Here is a 25859-nt window from a genome sequence, read left to right on the forward strand (position 1 = left end):
TAGTGCAAGATGGAGGCGTTGACACCGGCACCAGCAATGATTGGGTACGCCTGAACGTGAGCACCACGTGAAGTACAAGCTGCGAGAATAACTGCTGCGACATCCTGCTCGTTGCGCATAGTCAGAAGGCGTTCGGCAACAGCACGGTGAGCGGCTGCTGAAATGCGTGCAGCACGACGGATAAGCGCAACTTCGTATTCTGTCTTAATCACACGGGCTTGGTCCATGGCAGGACGCAACTTGGAGCAGTTGATCTTGGTCTGTCCTCGAGGCCGGTCATGGAGCTTAGGAGCCTGGTCTGTGTGGATAACATAAAGAGTTCTCTCAGGACGGAGCTGGCTGTGGAGGAACTTTTGCAGTTGAGCAGTATATCTAACATCGTCAACATCATACTTTCGCATGGCCTCGGCGGCGTCTGGAGTTGGGCCATGGTATAAGACCTGGCGCGGCTCAGCGTAGGGAATCCAGAGAATGAGACGATCCGCAGCGATATCATAAGTGAGAACACAGTCAGGAAAGTTGGCGCCGCTCATATAGTAGAAGCTGGAATCTTGTCAGCAAGGCATTTACGACAAAGGATGGCTAACAAACTATCTCCGTTGTTTGAAAGGAGGCGATTGGTCTGAGTCCTCGTAGAGCCGTGTAGGCTCACCAGGAAGATAGATGAGGCCATCGGTAACGCCAAGCTCCTTGACAACCTTGCGCGCATGAAGTTTTGCTATGTAAAGTGTCAATGATGTATTATTTCGTCAAGCCACATAGTCTCAACATGTGTCAACTTACCAGGATACTTGTTACCGCTGCTGCTTTTACCGCTAGAGTCACCGTCGTTCCTCTTCACCTCAACGCACCTAACTCACAACTCTAGTCAGTAACTTGGAGCATTTCGCTAAAAACTTCCAGGTGTATATATATAAGTGCCACTCACAGCGCGTCAAACTCATCCTCAAGCACAAACTCGTAGCTGACCGAGGTTCTTTCACGTGCTTGAGGCTTTTCCTCCCCGCAAATGGGCTTGGGCGGTGTCATCTGTGCACACTATAAATGAATGAATCCGACTCGTAGGAGACTGGATAAAACGAAGGGGCTTGAGTAAAAAAGAAAAAAAGGCCGAGATATACTAAAGAGAGCTGATTCGAGACGCGCAGGCAGTTGGGGAATAAACGTTGCTTTTGTGAAAGACGGTTTTCCATGTGATAGCTAGCACTAAAGCTACAGTAATCAATAAGCTGAGCTCAGCGTATCGTAGCGCTGCGATAACGCCTTACAAGCCCAACAGTACTAATCCATTCATTTCATGACGCAACCAGGCCAGATCGATAAAACGACGGTTTAGTCTTTGGTAAAACTGTTGGGGATATGTCAACTTATTAATAGTAACTTTGTTGATTGTCTTGGTTTTTAAGTACAAGCATATTTCCATCCTATTCACAGATCCATCTACGTATCTACTTGATGAAACGCTCATAACACATCAATATCACATATTATCAACACAACCATCTGTCTGCTTTAGAATGTTTGAAGTCACCTTATGGCATGTCTCGTTCATTATATCTATACTGGAACTGGATACAATGTAGTATGGAGATAATCCCCCCTGACTACCACACTCCTTGCCAGCTGCTTCCACCACCAAACTCCTAGCAACATGAAGACAATCCAATTGTTGCCTGTGTATACAACAGTCCTACCACCGTCTATGTGCGTTGGCAATATCTAAGAACGTAAGCAATCCCTTGCTATCAGCCTCAAACCAAGGTATCCAAGGACCCCTAACAATCCAAACACTCCATCCCAAATCAGAATCGCTCTTCCCAAGAAATCAAAATCAAAATCACTAGCCGACGCCTCGCGTGCTCCTCCCGTATCATAAATGGGTATCAAATGTAGCGACCGTTACATTCCTTGGAATCCTCCTCTTCCTGAACCAAAGAAGCCTCCCCAATCCGCCTGCATTCCCTGTTCTGTAAACATTTGTTGTATTTGCCTTTCCTGATGTTGCTGTCTGTGCGCTCGTCGATGCGCCATTGAATGACCCTGATGGATAGCGTGCGTTTGTGAAACCGGTCGTCTTTGTTGCATTGTTGGCGGTTGGCTTGGCTGCTGCATAGCCATGAGGTTTGCTGGGTTGGCATACATGGGCTGAGGCGACACACCCATCATTCCCTGGCTCTGTTGGTGCATCATGTAAGGTGGGGGCTGACCGAAGATTTGGCTTTCCACATCGTCGAACGTTCCAGTCAAGAACAACTGCATGTCCTGACCTTGATCCCCTATACTTGTAGTTGGATCCGTCTTGCTGGGGAACCCAAGTTCCATCATAGGCTGGTTCGGGTAGGCAAATGGGTCTTCCGAAGGAAACATGAGCGAATCGAGTTTGTTGACGTTGTGCATGCCGATTGCCTGTCCTCCGTAAGGGAATCGTTGGGCGCTTGTTGCTGTACTGGTGGTCGACTCCGGAGTGCTACGCTGCATATCCGGGCTCATGAAGTCACCAAAGTTGGTAGCAAAGGTGTTGTCCTGGAAAGAAGTGATGCCTCCTCCCTGCATGTCCATGGTACCTTGTGACATGGTCGTTGGGTATGAACTTGTCGAAACTTGGCTTGCGCGTGTGAAATCGACAGTTCCAATCGATGACATGCTTGCAGGAATGGGGACATGGTGTGAAGAGCCAGAAGAAGGTCGTCCTGAAGGGGCTGATCTCTTCTTCGAAGGCGCTTGTCGGATAGATCCGGCATCGAGTTGCTCTGGTAGTTCATTGAAGAGCGTCTATTTTTGTCAGGTCAGTATTATGTACCAAACATTAAAAACAAAAACAAAAACAAAAATACAACATACTGTGAGAGCACCGGTAACTCGTTCCGCTGACATGCTCTTTTCCGACAGTGCTGCTATCATATCCCTTCCGGCTCTAGCATCCGCTAAAACCTCACTAGATCCAGGCTTCTCGGGGTTTTCCGTGGCATAAAAGACAAGCGAAAGAACAGCAAAGAATTCAGTGTACAGCATGAACCAGTACGGCCCACTAAGAACTCGTTGTTTGCGAATCTCAAGTCCAATATGCACGATATTGCGAGAGACACTAATTGCTGCCGCTGCGCAGGCATACGAAAGCTCATCAACCTTGGTCCCTTGACTTAGGCGAGGAGAAACATAATGCAAAAATGGTCTGTATAGGACAAGTTGGACATGCGCATACGCAAATCTCAACAAGTGCCGGATTCTATGCAAGGCATTAGTACAGTGTCGCCCAGATCTCATCCTGATTGTACTTACCTGACTGTCTCAATTGGACCCTCGCCGCTTGGACGCCAGTGTTGGGGCAGCCTTTCGAACCAAGAATGAAGTTCGGCTTCGATTTCCTTGATCCGGCCATAGCTAATGAGATAGGTAGAAGCGGGCTTGTTGTCCTTTGAGAGACCCTGACCCAATCCCTTAGTTGGGTAGACATATTTTGTAACCTTGGCTAATATTTCCATCAATTCTGAATGGGCATTGAATGCTTGGAAGAATGATGGCGCCGCGGGAGGTGGTCGCAGAATACCGGTGTGGGTGATAAACTCGTCGTCGACTTCTAAAGGAAATGGTTGATCAATGTCGTCCACATTGAGAAGGAGAGGAAAACCAAGCAATGTCGAAACATAAATATCCATCTGTCGGACTACATAGAAAACACGCTTCCTGACTTCCTGTTCGATTGGGTCCATCTTTTCGTGTTGCAAATGTCGATGAAGACCCAGCCGGAGTGATGAGCGCAGTGCAATACCAACAAAGGAGTAACAGCTGCTGAGGTTCGAGGTAGCTTGGAGAAAAAGAATGATGAATACTAAAGCCTGGAGAGATATGAGATCTCGACAGTCCGTAACGTCGTGTAGAACAGATCGCGCGGCATTGTAATATTTTAGCCCTTCTTCCGTCGCATCTTGATACGCCATACTTCGCGGGTCGGTGTCGTCCAGATTGTTATACATGCAGCCGAGAGCCATAACAGAGAAAAGGAGTCCCAGATACTGTGTTTCCTCCTTTGTCAGATTGTCCAGTGGGCGTTCGTAAATTTTATCCATTTGCTCGTAAAATGTAGGAACGTGAACGATACGAATGAGACAGGTCGCACAGCTGAGGGAATAATAACAAAGCTTTCGGGTGATATCCTTTGGTGGAAGTTCGGGGTAACTGGGAGCGATTGAGAATGGTGTTCCGACGGAAGACAGAGAGGGTGAATCGAGGCCGGCCGGTCGTTCGGCACGAGGTAGAAAAGGAGCTTTTGAACTCGGGCCAAGCATGCCTCTGAAATGCTCCTTCATGCGCTTCAGGAATACCGCACCGGATGAGATACCGTGGAAATCCCAGCTTCCCTTTTCGTCGAGATCGAGTTGACCAACGGAATCGATCATGGATGTAAGGTGGCCATCATTTGGATCGGATTGGTTTGACTGATGACTCTGGTGACTATGGTGACTTGGTGGAGGCTGTCGAATTTTGGAGGCTTGAGAGCGAGCATTTTCGCGATTGCGAAATTCTTGTTGAATGGCGGGATCGAGGTTCGGATCGGCTAAGTCGACGTCGGGCATAAATTTAGATAGCAGAGACTCGGCGCGTTGTAAACGGCTTTCTAATGCCTCAATATACTGTGGCGCCGGATTTCTTCTCCTATTTGAAGGCTTGTCATACGTGCATTCTGCAGGGAACGGTTAGTCACCATGGGATATTCCAACAGGAGAACTTGAAAGCAAAAGCAGGCGCCTGAACAGCCATATATCAGGGGGCGGCGTACCATAGCTGTAGACAGAGCAGTGTGTGCATGGTTGTTTGCCGTCGCATTTGATCTTTTTTCGTCTGCACTCGTCGCAGGCGCGCGTTACTCGTCGTCGCTTCTGGATCGGTTGTGATGACGCGCCAGGCTGTCCACTCCCATCATCGTCTAATTCGATGTCGGATTTGACGCTTGCCGAAGGCGACGGGGCGTCATCGTGCCAGTCGTGAGAAGATTGGCCGCCGTCGTTGGCGGCGGCGTCGAGGGGCATGTCGGGCTTGGTTGTATTAGCAATGGACAATACGTTTAGTTATTTTTTTTGAAAAAAATTGGCGATATCAAGGGAACATCGCACGGAAAACAAGAGTTTCAGTGCGTCTTGGCGATGCTTAGTGCCCCCATCCTGGGTTCAACGCGCGAATGATACGAAATCTCAGCCGAGGCACAGAGCAACGGCAACGTGAGTGCAGAAGCGCGATTGAAGGATGAGGGTTCAACGGCACAACGATCAAACGGCTCGCGGGTGATGTTATAGGCGCACTCACCGGTTGATAGGCTTTTCAGTCACGATGGAGTCGAATCTAGCGAGTTGGGTATTGTTCTAACAAAAAAAAATAGCAAAAAGGGGAGAAGAAGAGAATCGTCGTTGTCGTTGTCGTCGCCGCCGCCGCCGCTATGCGGCAGAAATAGAGGTTGAAGCGGGCAGTCAAGTTGATATGGTTACAGAATGAACGAGTTGCAGGGTGGAAGGCGTAAGTAGTAGAGGCCAGTGGCAGCCCATATCCCAATCGCCCCAAGACTCAAAGCCTAGGCCATCAGCGTTTGAAAGACGTCAGTTTAAAATGCCGCGGAGAAAGTGGCAGAGTCAAGAATAGAAACAGAGGAGAGTCCAGAAATGAAATGAGATGTTGATGACGGGGAAATCGCCCAGGTATTGGGCAAATAGAGCGATTAGTACTGTACGAGTTGTACCCTTCTCTGCTACTAAGGTAATGCTGGTCGGCGGTACCTCGCCAGGTAGCACCAAGTACCGGAGGGTAAATAGCGTAGCGTTTCGGAGTGTGCAGTACAGTTTTGTACAGGGCCGAGCTAGTGCAGTGGTAGACGACGAGACTAGGCTAAACTGTTCCAAGTTGCAGACAGGGAAAGGGATGGGATGGGATGTACATGGGGATGGGCAGGATTGCTAGAGAGAGCCAGAGAGAGCCAGAGAAAGAGTGAGAGATGGAGCAGATTTCGCGACGGGACCGAAACGGCAGAGCGGGCGGGCACAGGCGATTTGGTAAAGGCTAACACTACAGCCCCAGGTACCTCCCAGCTAATCCACCTACAGCCTAGACCATGAACCTGCTGCAGGTTGGAAACCTACGAACGAGTGAGCAAGCGAAACGGGATGAGCGAACGAGGGGAGAGAAGGGCAGTCAAGTCAGTTGGGCGGGGCCTTCAAAAGGACCTGCCCGAGCTCCTACCTAACCAGCCAGCCAGCCCCAGGTGGACAAGCAGACGAGCCAGGCTTGAGGGGCTTCGATTAAGTTGTCAAAGCCAGTTGGCACCGTGTAGTTGGCACAGTCTTGCATGTATCTTTCTTTTACGCTATTTGTTAGTGCCGTGACAAAAAAAGAACCAATCTAAGGTTTCCAGGTAGGTTAGTATGGAGATAATGTAATGTAGACGAGTCTGTAGGCAGGTAGATATGTATGGGGATGAGTGAGGCCACCGCTAACCAAGTGAGCCCAGATCTCGAGAGTGACGGCGGCGCATGCTAAGATTTGTCCAAGGCTCAGTGCTAGCAATCAAGAGTTGCCAAAGCGAAAATGAGACACAAAAGGCTGGGAAATTCGACTGCCAAGCAATACCAAGGCGAAAAACATGTTGAGCCAAGACTAAAAGCCAAGTACTAAACGCCAACGGGCGACTTTGTCTGTACTAATGTATGGTACTGACAGAGACGAGGAGGATACCATACTCTTACTTGCATGCTGCAACTCCATAAAGAGAGACACGGTTTAAAGCCAAACCCAACGTTTTCAGAACAATCTTTCCGAAATAGGTGATCCATTGAGACTAGAACCACGTATGGCTAATATGTAGAGGTGGTATTGGAGAGTCTGTGAGCAATGGCGTTTTGGTATCAAAGATACACTTTGAGGCTTCGACCGCTTTTTCTATACAAGGAATAATTAAGTTAAGGTTGCAGAATTGACCAAGATAGATTAAGAGCGTAAGACTAACAGCATGTTTATTTCTTTTATCCATCATGAGAGTTATTTCCTACATCAAGACGAATATACTCATGGTTGATATAGCTTACATGATGATAAAGACGGCATCTTGAGACTGATCAACAGACCACAGACCCTCTCGACCAGAATACAAACCAACATTCCGACACCTCACACTGTGCATTCCGATTCACAGGGTAAACGGGAGGTACCGCAGGGGGGATAAGCCTTCGACGTACCGTACCAGCAGGGGAGGAAACATGGATCCAAAGGTATTGATTTGCTCACGTTGCTGTGTACATACAAAAGAACCTTTGTCTTCACGAGAGAACTGCCTGTCTGAGTACGAATATTATCCCTGATTTTTATTTTATTTTCTCCGATCAAGAAACCGCGCATCGACGTCCAACGTTGTTTATTCTGTCGCGTGCGAAATATTTCATCTCAGAGAACTGCCGCGTTGTATGTACTTTGGCGCATTACATGAATGAGTCAGGACCATTGTAATCAGCAGCAACAACACTACACTAACTCGTTAATTACTGTATGTAAATCGCGTAACGCATCAGTGGCTGAGTTGCAGGTCAGTGCCTTTCCAATTTGACGCTGTATCCCCTCCCTTGGAGAGGAACACGAATAACAGATTATTACAGTACCAACGTGTGCGCAATTTGAAGCACAACCACGGCTAACACGGGACAGCAAAGTCGAGAGAAAGAGAAGGCATCTCCACTGTCCAGGGCCTTTCCAGTGGACGGATGGAAAGCCGCGCGGCCGCAAAATAGACTCGCAGTCTCAGGAACCACCCCCTCTTGGGAGAACCGCCGTTCACAACGCTGCTGTGTGAACAAGCTCAAACTGTTGCACTGGTGGATTCAAGATGACTAGCGTTTTGGCGTTCATTAGCAATCGTGGTCAATTGACGAATTTATTGATTAATCAACTGAACGGGCGGGACAAGAGAGAGTGTGTCTGTCCTGTGCTGCGCTGCAATGATTTTGTCGGCAAACGTGACAATGTCATTGTTGGCACCCTTTCACACACAGCGAAGCAACATCGAGTAAAAGTACCCAGAAGTAATTTCAAGCACTCGCTATCAGTACGTGGAGAGAGGTCGAATGGGCATGTACCCGAATGGGGGGGGGGGGCGATGAACGAAAGCGCAAAACGCAAAACGCTCTAGACCTTGTCGTCAGCTAAATCACATCCATCAACCCTGACCTTGACGACTTTGTTGCATGGGTTGTAGACGGTGGTGGAGGCTTGTTGGGCCTGTGAATGGCTGCGCTAGAATGAACCTAAGCCTCACAACACCAGTGTTTTGTGGAGGATGTTCTTGTTTCCGTGTTATCTGCGATGATAGAGGTCTTGTGGCAAGAACTGCCGTTCCAAGAGCTCAAGAGTGTCGGAGAAGCGAGATAGCAATTGAAAAGGACAAAGGGCGCAACCAAGCGTCATGTCGATCTGTCATTGAAATATACAGAGACACATCACAACGTTGCATGTCTGTCGGTAATCCCTGCAAATCACCAGCAACTCTATTCACAACGGCCGCAGATGGCCTTAACTTTGTCAATACCTTATCCTGCAGTCTAATGAATGCACTGGCTCAAAAGTGTCCTTTGCTGCTGCTTGACGCATGATGCAAGCTTAATAAAGAAGAAGTTTAATGAGAGAATTTGTCGGTGAGTTGCAATGACACGGACGGGGCAGGGTCCGTCCTCGTTGATTCATTGGATGGTCTCATATAATTTGAGGTTGATGATGATACATCAGGCCTGATACCGAGTAGGAGTTATGTAATATGTTGCATTGGTTGCCTCTTGTCGCTTGCCTCAGACTCATAGCCGACGTTTCTCTGTCTGCCTACCTGCTCTGTTGGTAAAAGCATCTCCAAGGCCGAGCCGAATTTAGAAACCACATTCATCGGCTCCGGAAATCACGGAAGCTGGCAGCTTCTGAATGGGTCGTTCCGATGAAGGTGGCTTCCTAGCTTGCTTCCACGCTGCACAAGCGATCCAAAGCGCCACACCTAATGGCCACACATCCCTTCGTCAAAGACCCTGAAGTGCAGCCCTCCTTATTCCCTTTGATTTTTAATGAACCATTCTGCATCTGCCATGACGATGTTACCAATTCGATACTATTAAAGATATTAGTGCGCATGACATCATTCATCTTACCATATTCTCATGACAACAAAGTACTACCTACTACCGCATGGATCCAAATTTCCGGTTCTTGTCCGGGTTTCCTCCGAGAACATTCTATCGTAGTTCCTGATCTGACAGCGCGCCCTCTCGCGTCTTCGGGCTTTTGTTATACGCCTGCTGATCGCTTACTGGTGGAAAAGGTGCCAGGTTCTCAAAGTACAGGCTTAGACCCGTTGCTCATTGCCTACTACTACCTGGTAGCATTTCCTGTCCCCCTCGGCCGATAGAATCGGGCCAGAAGAAACCAAAACTTGCCTGTTGCCAAACCGTGCCGTGATGAAGTCTTGGCGTCGGTCTTGGCGTGAAAGCTTTGTTTTAACCTCTTCCACTCTGTTCCGATCGATCCAGATCCAAAGTCTTTCCCACAGTTGTATCCGACAGTTTAATTTTGAGCCTCTTAAAACTTTAACTAAACATGCTGATGCGAGAACTGGCGCAATTCCTTTGCATATCATCCGAGGTTAAAACAACCCAGCTTCTTATACTACCTATCATACGGTCTGTATACGCAACTGATGGAGTAGTATTGCAGGATAGGAACAACGCCGATCGGCAGGGAGGGAAACATTATAACAATTATCACGGCATACCTAGATTGCCTGTCTCATTACCGATCTGTACATCTTGACAATCGGTCATTGGCTTTCCAAGTATCATGGTGCATCTGTAGCTCTGCCAAGGTCATTAAATTTTGATACGTAAAATTCATTCACTATGGACCAACAATTACTCTAAACAAACAAGGTCAAAGGATATTTCATAGAACCTGACTCAGGCCCATGGCCAGCAGCCGTATCATACTTGGAAGGGCAGCTTTTTCGATTGTAACCCTGCCCACAGTTGATGCTAGTAGAAGTGACACTTGGGAAAGCAATCAGACCTATTATTCCATGATTCAGCTTGCAATCATTGTTTCGGCAAATGCTCACCTAATGTATAGGGTAGGTAGAAAACAACCCCACATCTCGTCTGGAGATCTCATAGCGATTTCCCCCCACCTTGGACCTCCACCCCACCCCATTGGAGCCTAGCAGTAGGTAGCTGCTCATGACAATCCACCAAACCACACGTCAAGTTACAGCTCTCTGCATCCCTAATTGTCTTGAGAGGTGAACTGGGAGCTTTGCAGATAAGCTTAACATCTATAATGTCCGAATCAAACGCTCTTCTGGCCTTCTTCAGCCAGCAAAGCAACACGGGTGGCATCATTGTCAGAGGTACGTTCAGCGAATGTCGTCAGTGCCGTGAACATAGTTCAAGCGCACTCTCAAGAAAGTCGTGCTAACAGTATCTGTCAGAACAACCGAAACTTGACCTCGACCTCTATATATCGAACTACACCGGTCCGTTGCGACGCCGCTACCAAAATCATACCGATATCCGCTAAACTTGTCTAGGTCGAACGAGAATCGATCGTCTCATACAAATCGGAAAGTCATCAGTGCCGCTATGCATCGATGCGCTCAAGCTCGCCATAGTTGAGGCAAAGGCCGGCTCAGATCTAACGCAATACGCTGAAGCCTGGAATTGTCTCCGTGTTGCGGCCCCTCAAGAGCCAGAGGCCCAACTCGAAACAGAATGGGTTGATCGAGTTGAACGTGAGAACAAAGCCGAGACTACACGTCTCGAATCTCAGCTTAAGCAGTACCGTCATAACTTGATCAAAGAAAGCATTCGAGTGCGTTGGAATACCTTACGTGCCGATTTAAATTTCTAACACAAATCTAGATGGGCAACGAAGACTTGGGCCAGCATTTTGAGAAAACGGGAAACCTAGAAGCGGCAGCCGAAGCGTACAACCGCATGCGACAGGACGTCACAACCACCAAGCATATCATCGACTGCGGCATACACCTGGTGAATGTCTACATTGCCAAGCGCGACTGGACCATGGTGCTCAACAATCTTGGGAAGATCGTCGGCGTTCAGAGCGGCGACGAGGAACGAATGTACCAACCTTACACGAAACTTGTCTCCGGTATCGCGCTCCTCGGACTAAAGCACTACAAAGATGCAGCCAACAATTTCCTTCAAGTTGACTTTGCTCTACCTCCAGCACAATACAACCATATCGCCAGCCCCAACGACATTGCAGTGTACGGAGGGTTACTGGCTCTGGCAACTATGGAGAGGAATGAGCTTCAGGCTCGAGTCTTGGACAACCAATCCTTCCGTTCATTCCTAGAGAACGAGTCACACATACGAAAAGCCATCAGTCTATTTGTTAATGGCAGATACTCGAGCTGTCTGGCCATTCTCGAATCCGTCCGAAACGATTATTTACTCGACGTTTATCTGCAGCGCCACATCTCCACGCTTTACTCACAGATTCGGAACAAGTGCATTGTCCAGTACTTCATTCCGTTCTCGTGCGTTACCATTGAGAGTCTGAATAAGGCGTTCGCATCAGAAGGGGAGTCAGTTGAAACAGAACTTGTGACTATGATCCGCGAGGGAGACCTCAAGGCTCACCTGGATGCAAAGAACAAAGTGAGTATGATTGCTTCTGATTTGGTTGCATTAACTAACAAATTCAAGTTACTTATTGCTGTTCAACCCAACCCCCGGCTTGTGATGCAGAAGCAGGCCCTTGATGTCTCTCGCCAGTACGAGCAAGAGGCCAAGGATAGGCTTCGCCGCATGAACATTATTGCTGCTGGTCTGGAGATTGTTGGTAAGAGACAGCAGCATTCCGGTCAAGCCGGTCGTGGAATCGACGAGCAGTGGTATGACGATGCCAGAACATCTGGTCAGCAAAGCCAAATTGAAGGAGTTTAGTGACCTAGCAGCTTTCGTCCACAAGAAAACTGAGAGCATTTACGACTCGGAGGGCTTACGAACAATGAACGGCATATCACGTTGTGGCCCAGGCGTTGGTGTTTCCTGATTATAACTATCCGCAAGGATGCGGGAGTACTGCGTGGCAGATTATCTAGATCAGGCGTCCAGGAACATGCTAATTTTATTTTCAAATGAAATGCTCTTCACACAATTACCAAATGCAAATTTGTTCGTATATGTTTAAAGGGGGTATCATTGTAAAACCTTGAGATCGCTTCTATCTTGCTGTCTTGCTCCGTCGCCAACTTTCTTTAACCCATCAACTGCCGCAGATCTGTGGGTGGCCAGCGAACTTGTGCGAATGTGAGACAGCGCTTGATACTCTGCAGATATTTGCGCGTAACCTCATCACCCATAACATGACCCTTTTCACCATCGTGTAGCTTTTCTCGAGCACTACGCTCGTGAATACCAACCATGGTAACACCAATGGGCCACGCCGCATTACCGATACTCAAGCGTAGGTATCCATCGTTGGCATCCACGTAGCGGCGCTCCTGCAGAGCTTGCACGATCTCTATAACAGGCTTGAGGATGTCATCATCAAGCTCGCCCTGTTCGAATTTGCGGAAAAGCTAGACAAATGTTAGTTTCGACATTGTAGTAAAAGGTGGTGCGTTTCAACATACCGGCTTCATGTTCTCTCGGGTCTGCACCATCGCATTGTATGCCGTTTTGCCAGCAGTTGTATCCCGCTTCTCTGCTTCCATGGCTCGCTCGTACTCCGTAAGAACCATAGTGAAGTAACTCGCTAGTTGTCGGAACAGCCATTTCCTACCCTCCTTATCCTTTGGTAGCTCGCTGTCGACCTTCATATCCTTCTCATCCACAAGCTCTAATGTTGTCGGTATAGGGCCCTTGGTGATCACTATTGTCAACCTGCGGTATCGTCTCACTCGCGCAGCATGACTCTCCCCAAACAAGGCTACTGGCTCGCCAATAGCCCTCAGCTTCTCAACAAGTTCCTCTTCAGGAATATCCTCGCTCGCGTGAACGCCGTCTTCATTATCTTCGCTCTTAGCCTTGATCAGCTCTGGTAAACCAAGTCGCTTCCTTCGGGCGCGCTCTTCTTCAGCCTCCTGCTCTTCGCGCCTCTTTCTCATATCCTCTGCGAGTTTGCGGCGCTTCTCCTCGCGCACGGCATTCTCGGCAGCCGCGTCTTCCTCTCGTTTGCGTTTTGCGGCGGCTTTGGCTTGGCGCTCGGCCTCGAGGGCTTTTTGTTCGGCGATGTAGGCTTCTTTTCTTTGCGCTTCGATTTCTGAGCGCTTCAGGTACTTCTTTTCATCTTTTCCAGAGCTGCCCTTCTTGCTCTTCGAGAGCTCCTTGTTCATCAGTGCCGCGAAATCCATGGTGAAGATGAACGATGTTTTGTTGAGATGATGGTGCTGATTCGATGGCAAAAGGGTTGGTCCAGTAATTCTGTTTGTTTCCGTATTCTCTTCTCGGAATTCAACATTGATTAGATTGTTTAATGATTGTAGGTTTGTCGCAAACTACTAGTCTAGAGTTCAAATTGTTGATCGTTTATGGATATAGCGATATCGGCTAACCGAGTTACAGCTATCATTCATGGATGCCAGTCTCGTCGCCTGCTACTTCGCAACCAGCACTTCCCATTTCAGTACACTGCCTGATATAATAATTATTTCGATATTCTACTGAAATTGCTTTGAAAATGACTTCCCCGGTGCCAAAACCGCTACGCGAAAATAAAACACCATTCTTGTTGCAGCTCTTCTACCGTACGGGAGCTCTTCATAGGTACTCATATCTATCCACATATGAATGTGTTTACAATCAAATACTTATATATTTTTAATAGACCAGACGAGTTTCAGACGCAGAGTCTCCCTCCGCACATTTCCGTTTATACATGGTCGGATTGTACTCTTCAAGAGTTGGCGTTGGATCTTGCCGCTACCAAACCTTCAGCTTTCCCATCACCTTCAGTGGGGTGCCGTTTAGTATTCCAGCTGGTGTTTCCAGATCTTCGAAACACAACAGCAATAGCAAACTCACCTCCTCGCTTCGGGGTTAAGGACCTTGGCAGTGTTGTAATAGGCGATGGCTCTAGTTCAGGCACAACGGGTGACACCACCATGGACGCAACAGCAAAAGGCTCTGACGACAAAAACAAAACACTCAGCGGTGCGCGGTTCGTAGTTGGTGATTACATCACTTGCGCGATACTGCCGCCGCTCCCAGATGGTTCCGTGGCACCCGCTTCAAGTGTGCGAAGGGAGCAGGCTTCGGGTTCGCATGAAAGAGGAAAGGGCAGTTTCGGTCGTGGAGGCTCTAAGGGAAGCCGAGGCGACTGGAAAAGCGAGCTTGGAGGGGACTTCTATATGGGTGAATGGAAGAGGGGCGAAAGATTGCCAGATGCCTCTGGGGGAAGATCGAGAAGCAGAGGGAGGTGGTAAAGGCATACAACGCTCGTTTCGGTGGTCATATCCGATTATACCCATTTCTCATTCGATGCAAATAAATCTCACAGTCCAGCCATGACCTATTCATGCTTGACCTCGTTTTAATTGAATCTCTACCGTGGGCTCTATCCCAGGTATGACGCTTTAAATGTACACATCCCAAATCTCCGATTCTCGTTCTATTTATTTCTCGTAGACGAGGTCGCCCTTTCGCTTCGCCCTGAAGTCCCAAAGTCCCTTCGAAGGTCAGCATTTTGATGGTCGTCGCGGCGGCTGTTGCCAGACTTACGTCGGTCTTGTAGGCAATGTAGCCCATGATGGCGGGGATCACACCAACGTAGATGAAGGTGATCTTGGCGGTTCGAGGCGTCCATCGGAAGTAGTGATGGCGCGACTTCATCATGGCTATTCATCTTGTTAGAATGGGTTCGGGCCGAGGGTGATCAATGTCGATGTCGAGGAGAAGTCACGCACCCGCATATTTGAGGTAGGCCGGGTCCGGCTTGACGTCTGCAGAACGGTGGTTAGCAGAACTCGATACTCGAGCGTTTCAATCAACCTACTGAGGTGCGCCATTTTGATTGACGGCGATTGGTGTCTTGCTAAAGTGGTTCGCGTGACGAATTGGTCGTCGTACTTGTCGGTTTGAATGATGGTCAACTTCAACGACGGTTTGGAGCTTTAGACTGACTAAGCCAGTATCTCAATTGTATGGTCTCTGATTGGTTGAACTCTTGAAGGCTACCCTAGACCACCTCTTTGGAAACTCAACATCAAATCTCACAACTGTATGGATTATGATTCGGATCATACAACTAATTGCAAAGAAATCGAGAATTATACCTGGTGATTCACTTCCGATTCTAATAGAGAGAGAAATAAAATAACAACAGTACCCCATACGTGCAACAATATGTATTGGGAACTGTACTCTTGATTACCTGCCGCAATTACAAATATTACTTCTTGATAGATTGCACTACGAATATCGTTCAATTAACTGTCTATATTCCGTCTTGTTCACCTATCTCAGCACGTTACCCAGCTTACATCACCTAGCCAGACAGGTCGTAAATACAGGGATTGAAAGAAGTCCAAACAATAACAGTAGTGCTCTCATAGACTACATCCTCATCAAAGGTGCTAACATTCCTATCAACCAGTCTTTATACAGTTCATCTGATATCACGTGAGCAAATCAACGCGTCTTCAATGATAGTCACGTGAGTGGGTCCGCCAATCGCGTCTTCCCCAGAATTTGTCGTGGCGACAGCTTCACGATCTTTTTCTATCTTCAGAACAACAAGCAATCATGCAACCACCACCTCCTCCCCCAGGCTGGGGAAATAATCCTCCTCCTCCACCTCCTCCATCTCAAGCGCCTCCTCCTCCTCGAACACCTGCTCCGCCACCTCCCCCTTCTCTACCATCACAGGCGACACCGGCATTTCATACGGCCAAGTTTGCGCATAAGAAGAAAGAATGGATCAAATCACAGCGCAATCGCTTTGGCGAGAAGCGCAAGGGCGGATTCGTACAGACACAGAAAGCTGATATGCCGCCTGAACATCTACGGAAGATCGTGAAGGATATTGGCGATGTTTCGCAAAAAAAGTATACAAACGACAAGCGCAGTTATCTCGGAGCCCTCAAGTTTATGCCACATGCGGTACTAAAACTTCTCGAAAACATGCCAATGCCATGGGAGTCGGCGCGCGAGGTCAAGGTGCTTTACCATGTCAATGGTTGTCTGACTCTGGTCAACGAGATACCCCGAGTAATCGAGCCTGTCTTTTTTGCGCAATGGGCGATGATGTGGACATTTATGCGAAAGGAGAAGGCCGACAGACGACTATTCAAGCGTATGCGATTCCCACCTTTCGATGATGAAGAGCCTCCTCTGTCGTGGGCAGAGAACTTGGAGGATGTTGAGCCTCTCGAGCCGATTCAGATGGAACTCGATGAAGAGGACGATGAAGCCGTGTACGAATGGTTCTACGACCACAGACCTCTCCTTGATACACCGCACGTGAACGGACCAAGCTATAAGTCATGGAATCTCACGCTCCCTCAGATGGCGACTCTATTCCGTTTGAGTCGACCCCTTGTTTCTGATGTTGTCGACAAGAACTATTTCTACCTTTTTGACCTCAAGAGTTTATTATCGGCCAAGGCCCTTAATGTCGCCCTTCCAGGTGGACCTCGCTTCGAACCTTTGTACAAGGACATTGACCCCAACGACGAGGATTTCGGCGAGTTTAATGCTATCGACCGCATCATTTTCCGAAATCCCATCCGAACCGAGTTCCGAGTTGCGTACCCTTACCTTTATAATTCTTTACCGAGAAGTGTTCACCTATCATGGCACTCTCATCCTCAAGTTGTCTTCAACCGAGCAGACGATCCTGATTTGCCGACGTTCCATTTCGATCGCCGCATCAACCCTATATCTTCGCGAACCGTTGCGCCAAAGAATGTTGAGGTTTCTCATGAGGACGAAATTTTTGGTGCCGGCAACATTGAAGAGCCCGAAGAGGATGCTTTCGAACTTCCTGCTGGAGTTGAGCCATTCCTTGCTGATGAGAATATTGAGAATGACGATACATCATCCGCCGTTGACCTCTGGTGGGCGCCATACCCCTTCGACCGGCGATCCGGACGTATGGTTCGAGCACAAGACGTGCCACTCGTAAAACAGTGGTACCTCGAGCATCCTCCCTCCGACCGACCTCCTGTCAAGGTCCGAGTATCATACCAGAAGCTTCTCAAGAACTTTGTCCTCAACGACCTTCACAAGAAGAAGCCTAAGGCACAGAACAAGCAGAACTTGATGCGATCTCTCAAGCAAACCAAGTTCTTCCAGCAGACTACGATTGATTGGGTCGAGGCTGGTTTGCAGGTCTGTCGCCAGGGTTTCAACATGCTTAACCTTCTTATTCACCGCAAGAACTTGACGTATCTTCACCTGGATTACAACTTTAATTTGAAGCCCGTCAAGACCTTGACGACCAAGGAGCGCAAGAAGTCCCGTTTCGGAAATGCTTTCCATTTGATGCGAGAGATTTTGAGATTGACTAAGCTCATTGTTGACGCTCAGGTGCAGTACAGATTGGGTAACATTGATGCCTTCCAGTTGGCGGACGGTATTTTGTACGCCTTCAACCACGTCGGTCAGCTTACGGGTATGTACCGATATAAGTACAAGCTGATGCATCAGATTCGAACTTGCAAGGACCTGAAGCATCTTATTTACTATCGGTTTAACTCTGGCCCTGTCGGCAAGGGCCCAGGTTGTGGTTTCTGGGCTCCCGCCTGGAGGGTTTGGCTCTTCTTCATGCGAGGTATTATTCCTTTGCTTGAGAGATGGCTTGGAAACCTCCTGTCTCGTCAGTTTGAAGGTAGACACAGCAAGGGAGTTGCAAAGACTGTTACCAAACAGCGTGTTGAATCCCACTTTGATTTGGAACTTCGAGCTTCTGTTATGGCTGATCTTATGGATATGATGCCCGAGGGTATCAAGCAAAACAAGGTCAACACTGTTCTTCAGCATCTTTCCGAGGCTTGGAGATGCTGGAAGAGCAATATTCCTTGGAAGGTCCCCGGCTTGCCTGCACCCATCGAGAATATTATTCTTCGATACGTCAAGTCTAAGGCGGATTGGTGGGTTTCAGTCGCTCATTACAACCGTGAGCGTATCAGGCGAGGAGCTACTGTTGATAAGACTATCGCGAAGAAGAATGTCGGTCGTCTGACACGACTTTGGCTCAAGGCCGAGCAGGAGCGACAGCACAACCACATGAAGGATGGTCCTTATGTTTCATCGGAGGAAGCTGTTGCCATCTACACTACCACCGTGCACTGGCTCGAGTCTCGCAAGTTCTCGCCTATTCCGTTCCCTAGCGTTTCTTACAAGCACGACACAAAAATTCTCATTCTCGCTCTTGAGCGTCTTCGAGAGGCTTATTCAGTAAAGGGACGCCTCAATCAAAGTCAAAGAGAGGAGTTGGGTTTGATTGAGCAAGCATATGATAGCCCTGGCACTGCATTGGAGAGTATCAAGCGCGCCCTGCTTACCCAGCGAGCTTTCAAGGAAGTCAAGATTGATATGAACGACAACTACAGCACTATCAACCCTGTTTATGACATTGAACCCATCGAGAAAATCACCGACGCCTACCTCGACCAATATCTTTGGTATCAAGCAGATCAGCGACACCTCTTCCCTGCCTGGATCAAACCTTCAGATTCTGAAGTCCCACCTCTTCTGGTCTACAAGTGGGCTCAAGGTATCAACAACCTTGATGGTGTCTGGCAGACCGAGAACGGCGAGTGCAACGTCATGATTGAGACAGAGCTTTCCAAGGTGTACGAGAAGATGGAGCTTACGCTTCTCAACTCTCTCCTGAGACTGATTATGGACCACAACCTGGCAGACTACATCACGGCCAAGAACAACGTTCAGCTCACCTACAAGGACATGAACCATGTCAACAGTTATGGTATGATCCGTGGTCTGCAGTTCTCTGCATTTGTGTTTCAATTTTATGGTCTTGTGCTGGATCTTCTCCTGCTTGGACCTCAGCGAGCCAGCGAGATTGCTGGCCCGCCTCAGAGCCCCAACGACTTCTTGCAATTCCGCGATCGTGAGACCGAGTCGAGTCATCCTATTCGACTCTACACCCGTTACGTCGATAAGATCTGGATTATGCTTAGATTCACTGCTGAGGAATCCAGAGATCTCATCCAACGGTTCCTTACAGAGCAACCTGACCCCAACTTCGAGAACGTGATCGGATACAAGAGTAAGAAGTGCTGGCCTAGAGATTCTCGTATGCGCCTGATGCGCCACGATGTCAACCTTGGACGAGCTGTATTCTGGGACTTGAAAAACCGTCTTCCTCGATCTGTGACAACGATCGATTGGGATGACAGCTTTGTTAGTGTTTACAGTCGCGACAACCCGAACTTGTTGTTTTCCATGTGCGGTTTCGAGGTCCGCATTCTCCCCAAGATTCGTAATCAGAATGAGGAGTTCCCCGTCAAGGACAGTGTTTGGTCTCTTGTTGACAACACCACAAAAGAGCGTACAGCCCACGCTTTCCTGCAAGTTACTGAGGAGGATATTCAAAAGTTCAACAACCGTATTCGACAAATTCTTATGTCGTCGGGTTCCACCACATTCACCAAGATCGCCAACAAATGGAACACTGCGTTGATCGCTCTCTTCACCTACTACCGCGAAGCTGCTGTTTCTACAGTCGACTTGCTTGACACTATTGTCAAATGCGAGACCAAGATTCAAACACGAGTCAAGATTGGATTGAACTCGAAAATGCCTTCTCGTTTCCCTCCTGCCGTCTTCTACACACCCAAGGAACTTGGTGGTCTTGGTATGATTTCGGGCTCTCATATCTTGATTCCTGCCAGCGACAAGCGTTGGTCAAAGCAAACCGACACTGGTGTCACTCATTACAGGGCAGGAATGACCCATGATGAGGAGACCCTCATCCCGAACATTTTCCGATACATCATCCCTTGGGAGGCCGAGTTTATTGACTCCCAACGTGTCTGGACAGAGTATTCTCAGAAGAGACTGGAAGCCAACCAACAGAATCGCCGTCTTACTCTTGAGGATCTCGAGGACAGCTGGGATCGTGGTCTTCCCCGAATCAACACCTTGTTCCAAAAGGACCGCAGCACCCTGAGCTTCGACAAGGGTTTCCGAGCACGAGCTGAATTCAAGATTTACCAACTAATGAAAAACAATCCTTTCTGGTGGACTAGTCAACGTCATGACGGAAAATTGTGGAACCTAAATGCGTACCGAACCGATGTTATTCAGGCTTTGGGTGGTGTTGAGACCATCCTTGAACACACCCTCTTCAAAGCAACAGGCTTTCCATCATGGGAAGGTCTATTTTGGGAAAAGGCCTCGGGTTTCGAAGAATCCATGAAGTTTAAGAAGTTGACAAATGCTCAGCGTTCGGGTTTGAACCAAATTCCAAACCGTCGCTTCACTCTGTGGTGGTCACCTACCATTAACAGAGCCAACGTTTATGTCGGTTTCCAAGTCCAGCTTGATTTGACTGGCATCTTCTTGCACGGAAAGATCCCCACTCTGAAGATTTCGCTGATCCAGATCTTCCGAGCCCATTTGTGGCAGAAGATCCACGAGTCGGTTGTCATGGATCTTTGCCAAGTTTTCGATCAGGAATTGGAGTCTTTGGGCATTGAGACTGTTCAGAAGGAGACAATTCACCCTCGAAAGTCTTACAAGATGAACAGTTCTTGCGCTGATATTCTTCTTTTCTCTAACCACAAGTGGAACGTTACCCGTCCTTCTCTGCTCTACGACACCAAGGACGTGATTGAGCAAACGACAACTAACAAATTCTGGGTTGATGTTCAGCTCCGATATGGTGATTACGATTCTCACGACATTGAACGATACACACGTGCCAAGTACCTTGACTACACCACTGACAGTGCCAGTATCTATCCCTCGGCTACTGGTCTTATGGTTGGCATTGATCTTGCCTACAACTTGTACTCTGCCTACGGCATGTACTTCCCAGGTCTTAAGGTACTTGTTCAGCAGGCAATGGCCAAGATCATGAAGGCCAACCCTGCTCTGTATGTCCTTCGTGAGCGTATTCGAAAGGGTCTGCAGCTCTATGCTTCTGAGAGCAACCAAGAGTTCTTGAACTCTCAGAACTACTCAGAACTATTTAGCAACCAGACACAGCTGTTCATCGATGATACCAACGTCTATCGTGTTACAATCCACAAGACATTTGAGGGTAACTTGACAACCAAGCCCATCAACGGTGCCATCTTTATCTTCAACCCGCGAACTGGCCAGCTGTTCCTCAAGATCATCCACACCAGTGTTTGGGCTGGACAGAAACGTCTTGGTCAACTTGCCAAATGGAAGACTGCTGAAGAAGTCGCTGCCCTCATTCGCTCATTGCCCGTGGAGGAGCAGCCCAAGCAACTCATTGTGACAAGAAAGGGTCTGTTGGATCCTCTCGAAGTCCACTTGCTTGACTTTCCCAATATTTCTATCCGAGCATCCGAGCTGCAGCTTCCTTTCCAGGCAGCTATGAAGGTTGAGAAGCTTGGTGACATGATTCTACGCGCCAAGCAGCCTCAGATGGTGCTATTCAACTTGTACGATGAATGGTTGAAGAGCATTTCTTCTTACACTGCCTTTTCTCGTCTCGTCCTTATTTTGCGTGCGCTCCACGTCAACCCAGATAAGACAAAGCTTGTTCTCCGTCCCGACAAGACTGTTATCACGCACGAACATCATATCTGGCCATCACTGTCGGATGAGGACTGGATCAAGGTTGAAACACAGCTCCGAGATCTCATTCTCAATGATTACGGAAAGAAGAACAACGTCAACGTCTCGAGTCTGACAACCAGTGAAGTGCGAGACATCATCTTGGGTATGGAGATTTCAGCACCTTCCATGCAGCGACAGCAGGCTGCCGAGATTGAGAAGCAGCAGCAGGAACAGGCGCAGTTGACAGCTGTCACGACCAAGACTCAGAACGTTCATGGCGAGGAGATTATTGTGACGACCACATCGCAATTCGAACAGCAAACCTTTGCTTCCAAGACAGAGTGGCGAACACGAGCCATTGCTACATCCAACTTGCGCACACGAGCGAAGAATATCTACGTCTCATCTGTTGACAATGACCTCGACGACATCACATACGTCATGCCCAACAACATCCTGAAGCGTTTCATCACCATTGCAGATCTCAGGGTACAGGTTGCTGGTTACTTGTACGGCTCTTCAGCACCCGACAACGATCAGGTCAAGGAGATCAAATGTATTGTCATGATTCCTCAGATTGGTGAACTTCGCAATGTGCGGCTGCCACAGCAACTCCCCCAAAGTGAATTCCTCGAAGGTATGGAGCCTTTGGGCGTTATTCATACCGTATCCGGTAGCGAGTTGCCTTATATGTCTGCCGTGGATGTTACCGGACATTCCAAGCTTCTAGACGCGCACAAGGAGTGGGACAAGACGAACACTGTGACGGTTTCTGTCGCATTCACACCAGGCAGTGTATCCCTGTCGGCCTGGGGACTTACACCAGATGGCTACAAGTGGGGAGCTGAAAACAAGGATATGCTGAGCGACCAGCCGCAGGGCTTCTCCACAACGATGGGTGAGAAGCGCAAGTTGTTGCTGAGTCCGCGATTCAGAGGATTCTTCCTTGTACCCGATGATGGCAGGTGGAACTACAGTTTTATGGGTAACGCATTCGACGGTTTGCAAAAGAAGCCGGTCCATGTCAAGCTGGATACGCCGCTGCCATTCTACAGCGACCAGCACCGAGCTGTGCACTTCGACAGCTTTGCGGAATTGGAGGATATCTGGGTGGACCGAACGGATAACTTTGCTTAAAATGGGTAATAATGGGCGTTAAGTCGTTATTCATGTAATTAATTATTATTTGCGACGTGTATTTATGATGATAGTCATTATGGTTTGGTTTAAATATCATAAGCTGACCCACCAATTTCGTCTCTTATGCTTCCCATATTGTGATTGATGGAACAGTTGCTCTGAGGCTTCAGGCTATGAAAATGATAATCTAAAGTCTGATCTAAATGGCATAAAGAAATTTGGTCTCTTACGTTTTTAGAAGTTTGCTGATGCCATGGGGAGTGGCGACGAGATTGTTGGATGTATCTGCTGGTCATCGGTACGAAACTGTTATTATGACTGCTGCAGAATTTGTGGCGTTAGATCCAGCAGAGCCGAAGAACCATCGGGGTTTTCGATCACCAGGTTTGAGCTGCCTGAAGTCGATATACCTGTACTTTTCAGGTCTCTGGCTTGGCGATGGGACTCGCTGCAATGCGACCATAAGTAACAACCATCAAGTCGAAATCAAGGACTTCCTTGTTCAGCACGCTGCTGAACTTGGCCTTCATCTTGTGTGGCATAAGGGTTTATCCTATGCTACTGCTGGGCGTAAAACTTGCGGATCGGCCACTATCTGAAAGCACCACGCTTCCTTGCCTGTGACTTCTGGTTCACTGATCCTGCACGCAACGATGAGAATCCTCCCGATAACCTGGATAAGGTGCAAATCGGGAACGAACACCCAAAATGCGAATTGTGTACTGAATTGTGTCTTCTGATCAACAAATACTATGACGAGGTCAGTGCTGGCGGACCGATGGCAGTATCAGACAATAGCACGACCCGAGCTGTCAAGAAGGCTCTCAAGAAGGCCGCCATCGCTCGATACAACGGTGACCACCTTCAAAACGGCCGGCACTGGCAAGGACTGTTGCCCTCGTAGGCTGAGATGATGGTATAAGGATACCTGAACCCGCACGGTGACATGGACGGCATTGTCGCTGGTCTCGCAGTCAGACTGGACATTGCCCATCTCCTATTAACGGAGGAGCACATGAGCAGTCAGTTGTCACTGCAGATGCTACAACCGAGCAGTCGGCTGTCGCAATTGATAGCCTGTCCGCCTTTTGCAAGTGACCAAACCCAAGGGACAATCCTGCAGTTAAGACGAAGGCTCAGAAGGAGGACCCTCTCCGTAAACCAAATTCGGGATACGAGGACCACGATCTGTAATGACATGGGCGGAGGATAACATGGCATGGCGTTGGGACAGGTCTTTTAGATGTGGCATTTGAAGCGACAAGGTACCGGGAGGTAAAAGCTTTATACCTACGCATGTATTTGAGCAACGCGTCACTGGAAGTATTCAACAGGATAATGTGAAGTTTCTTTTTATAAAGGGCACTTGTTGCATGATTGCAAGGAGAAAATTCATCAATAGCCGTTTGGAACCTTGCCTAGGTAATAAGAAGAACGATTTTGTCAAATCTCAAGTCTGGAATGGCTAATATGGCGACGGGGTGATGGATGCAATTTGTGAGGTTGGATATTGCTGAAAGCTGTCGTCAGTGAACCACAATCGTTGCATTTCTATGTCTATAAACTAGACGTGCTCATACTTACTATCTTCCTTTCCATTCTTCAATGTCGTGTTCTACTTTTATTTGTAAAGACATACCGAAATACTACAGTATTGCGAATCTTATTATATGCGTGCTAGATCTCGCAAGCCGTGCTTATAATGGAACTAACTTGGTGGAAATCAACAGTTTCTTCAGGTATCTTGTGTCCAATATGACAATGGAAGGCAATTTCAGCTGACTGATTAGTTACGTATAAGACCTCATTTAGATGCCTATTCCTGTAACTATACAATAGAATTCAGGTTTCAACCTCATATAGGAGTAATCGAGTAATATCCGGAAATCTTATATAAGAATAAGCAGTATGTAGTGCTCAATCTGCGGCCGCTGGCTGAGGCTGGTGAAAGAGCTTGTGTATGTAACACCACTGCCTCTGATCCCGGAGCTGTTAAATTCTAAAGTCTAACAACTGGTACGATCTAGATACAAGCTTAGCATTCAAGCCATCAAATCTGTTGTGACAAGGGCTTTCAGCTGGTCACATGCATGTGATTACTTGGTTAAAGGAAGACGCTGTAAGTTGTTCCTGTAACTCTAGAACATAGTTTACAACTTCTCATTGGTAACCTCATAGTATTCCTAAATTTCGTATAAAGACAATTACGTTGCTTTCAGGTGAGTTGATATTAACATTCATCATCAGCAATCAGGTTGTGATTAAGTTGGAAAAAAAGACGAGATAAATCAGTCTCGCTAAAGCGGGTGACGGAAGATAACAGGGGTCTGCATGGAAGATGATCCACGTCGGTAGATGGTCACCTGTCGGGGTTGTGAAAAATTTGACTCTGCTTGTCTGAGGGATAAAATAATTTAGGTATTTTATGCCGCCTTGCACATAGTCTTGGACGTCTTGTGACTATTCGTCTTTTGTAGGTAAGTAGACAGTTTAGATCTTTAGGCACTCGACTATTACTATCTCTCCCATTGAAAACCGCAAATGAGAGAATCGGGTTTAGACAGATGCAAGGACCCTAAAAAAGAATGATTAGCGGCTTCACCGAGGGCGTGGAAACGCGCCGCGAGCTGTCACCTGCATTGCGTGGGGGAGAATGAAATTGGCCATTTATGCATTCATGCAAATGTAGTGAAAAGAGCGGAATATTGATTATCAAAACTTTAGTGTGCGGCGTAGAAGCATTGAAAGAATATCGTGGATTTTAGGAAGGTAAGATTTATGTTATGGGTTAGTACCTAGATTGGGTACCTAGCAGAAGCAAAAGCAAAAGCAAAAGCAAGTAACTCTTGCCGCTGGGTATTTTTTTAGTTGCAATTTCAAGTTACACAGGTAAATATTTACAATAAGCTTTGAAGATTTTTTTCTCAGTTATCGTTAATTAGGTGGGGAGGCAAATGTAGGTAAGTACAAAAG

The 25859-nt window shown here is 47.8% G+C and overlaps 9 protein-coding genes across 9 annotated transcripts in view; 5 read left to right on the forward strand and 4 right to left on the reverse strand.

Moving 5' to 3' along the window:
• Positions 1–1029, reverse strand: part of FGSG_02530 (uncharacterized protein) — a gene marked incomplete at both ends in the record, with an annotated part of 1950 nt that extends 921 nt beyond the window's left edge. The window contains 4 exons of the mRNA XM_011320163.1: positions 32–550; positions 653–718; positions 784–851; positions 929–1029. Of these exons, the coding sequence (XP_011318465.1) occupies positions 32–550; positions 653–718; positions 784–851; positions 929–1029 (754 nt within the window). The remainder of the gene's footprint in view (positions 1–31; positions 551–652; positions 719–783; positions 852–928) is intronic.
• An 870-nt stretch (positions 1030–1899) lies between these two features.
• Positions 1900–5027, reverse strand: FGSG_02531 (uncharacterized protein; the record flags this gene model as incomplete). The annotated part of the gene is made up of 4 exons (XM_011320164.1): positions 1900–2772; positions 2842–3226; positions 3280–4681; positions 4778–5027. 4 exons carry the CDS (start codon positions 5025–5027, stop codon positions 1900–1902), a joined length of 2910 nt encoding a protein of 969 aa, XP_011318466.1.
• A 3986-nt stretch (positions 5028–9013) lies between these two features.
• Positions 9014–9418, forward strand: FGSG_12155 (uncharacterized protein; the record flags this gene model as incomplete). The annotated part of the gene is made up of 1 exon (XM_011320165.1): positions 9014–9418. One exon carries the CDS (start codon positions 9014–9016, stop codon positions 9416–9418), a length of 405 nt encoding a protein of 134 aa, XP_011318467.1.
• Positions 9419–10338: 920 nt separating this feature from the next.
• On the forward strand, positions 10339–11969 carry FGSG_02532 (uncharacterized protein; the record flags this gene model as incomplete). The annotated part of the gene is made up of 4 exons (XM_011320166.1): positions 10339–10408; positions 10589–10869; positions 10920–11681; positions 11772–11969. 4 exons carry the CDS (start codon positions 10339–10341, stop codon positions 11967–11969), a joined length of 1311 nt encoding a protein of 436 aa, XP_011318468.1.
• Positions 11970–12283: 314 nt separating this feature from the next.
• On the reverse strand, positions 12284–13381 carry FGSG_02533 (uncharacterized protein; the record flags this gene model as incomplete). The annotated part of the gene is made up of 2 exons (XM_011320167.1): positions 12284–12607; positions 12662–13381. The coding sequence occupies 2 exons, from the start codon at positions 13379–13381 to the stop codon at positions 12284–12286; spliced, it is 1044 nt and encodes a 347-aa protein (XP_011318469.1).
• Positions 13382–13707: 326 nt separating this feature from the next.
• On the forward strand, positions 13708–14452 carry FGSG_02534 (uncharacterized protein; the record flags this gene model as incomplete). The annotated part of the gene is made up of 2 exons (XM_011320168.1): positions 13708–13793; positions 13855–14452. The coding sequence occupies 2 exons, from the start codon at positions 13708–13710 to the stop codon at positions 14450–14452; spliced, it is 684 nt and encodes a 227-aa protein (XP_011318470.1).
• A 1318-nt stretch (positions 14453–15770) lies between these two features.
• Positions 15771–22883, forward strand: FGSG_02536 (pre-mRNA-processing-splicing factor 8; the record flags this gene model as incomplete). Its single annotated transcript, XM_011320169.1, has 1 exon — positions 15771–22883. The coding sequence occupies one exon, from the start codon at positions 15771–15773 to the stop codon at positions 22881–22883; it is 7113 nt and encodes a 2370-aa protein (XP_011318471.1).
• Positions 22884–23200: 317 nt separating this feature from the next.
• Positions 23201–23790, forward strand: FGSG_12156 (uncharacterized protein; the record flags this gene model as incomplete). The annotated part of the gene is made up of 2 exons (XM_011320170.1): positions 23201–23456; positions 23672–23790. 2 exons carry the CDS (start codon positions 23201–23203, stop codon positions 23788–23790), a joined length of 375 nt encoding a protein of 124 aa, XP_011318472.1.
• Positions 23791–24009: 219 nt separating this feature from the next.
• FGSG_12157 (uncharacterized protein) lies at positions 24010–24485 on the reverse strand (the record flags this gene model as incomplete). The annotated part of the gene is given in 3 exon segments (XM_011320171.1): positions 24010–24176; positions 24181–24304; positions 24471–24485. Coding segments are annotated over 3 exon segments (306 nt in total).
• Between the last annotated feature and the right edge of the window lie 1374 nt (positions 24486–25859).

This window comes from Fusarium graminearum, chromosome 1, assembly GCF_000240135.3.
Source record: "Fusarium graminearum PH-1 chromosome 1, whole genome shotgun sequence".
NCBI lineage: Eukaryota > Fungi > Ascomycota > Sordariomycetes > Hypocreales > Nectriaceae > Fusarium > Fusarium graminearum.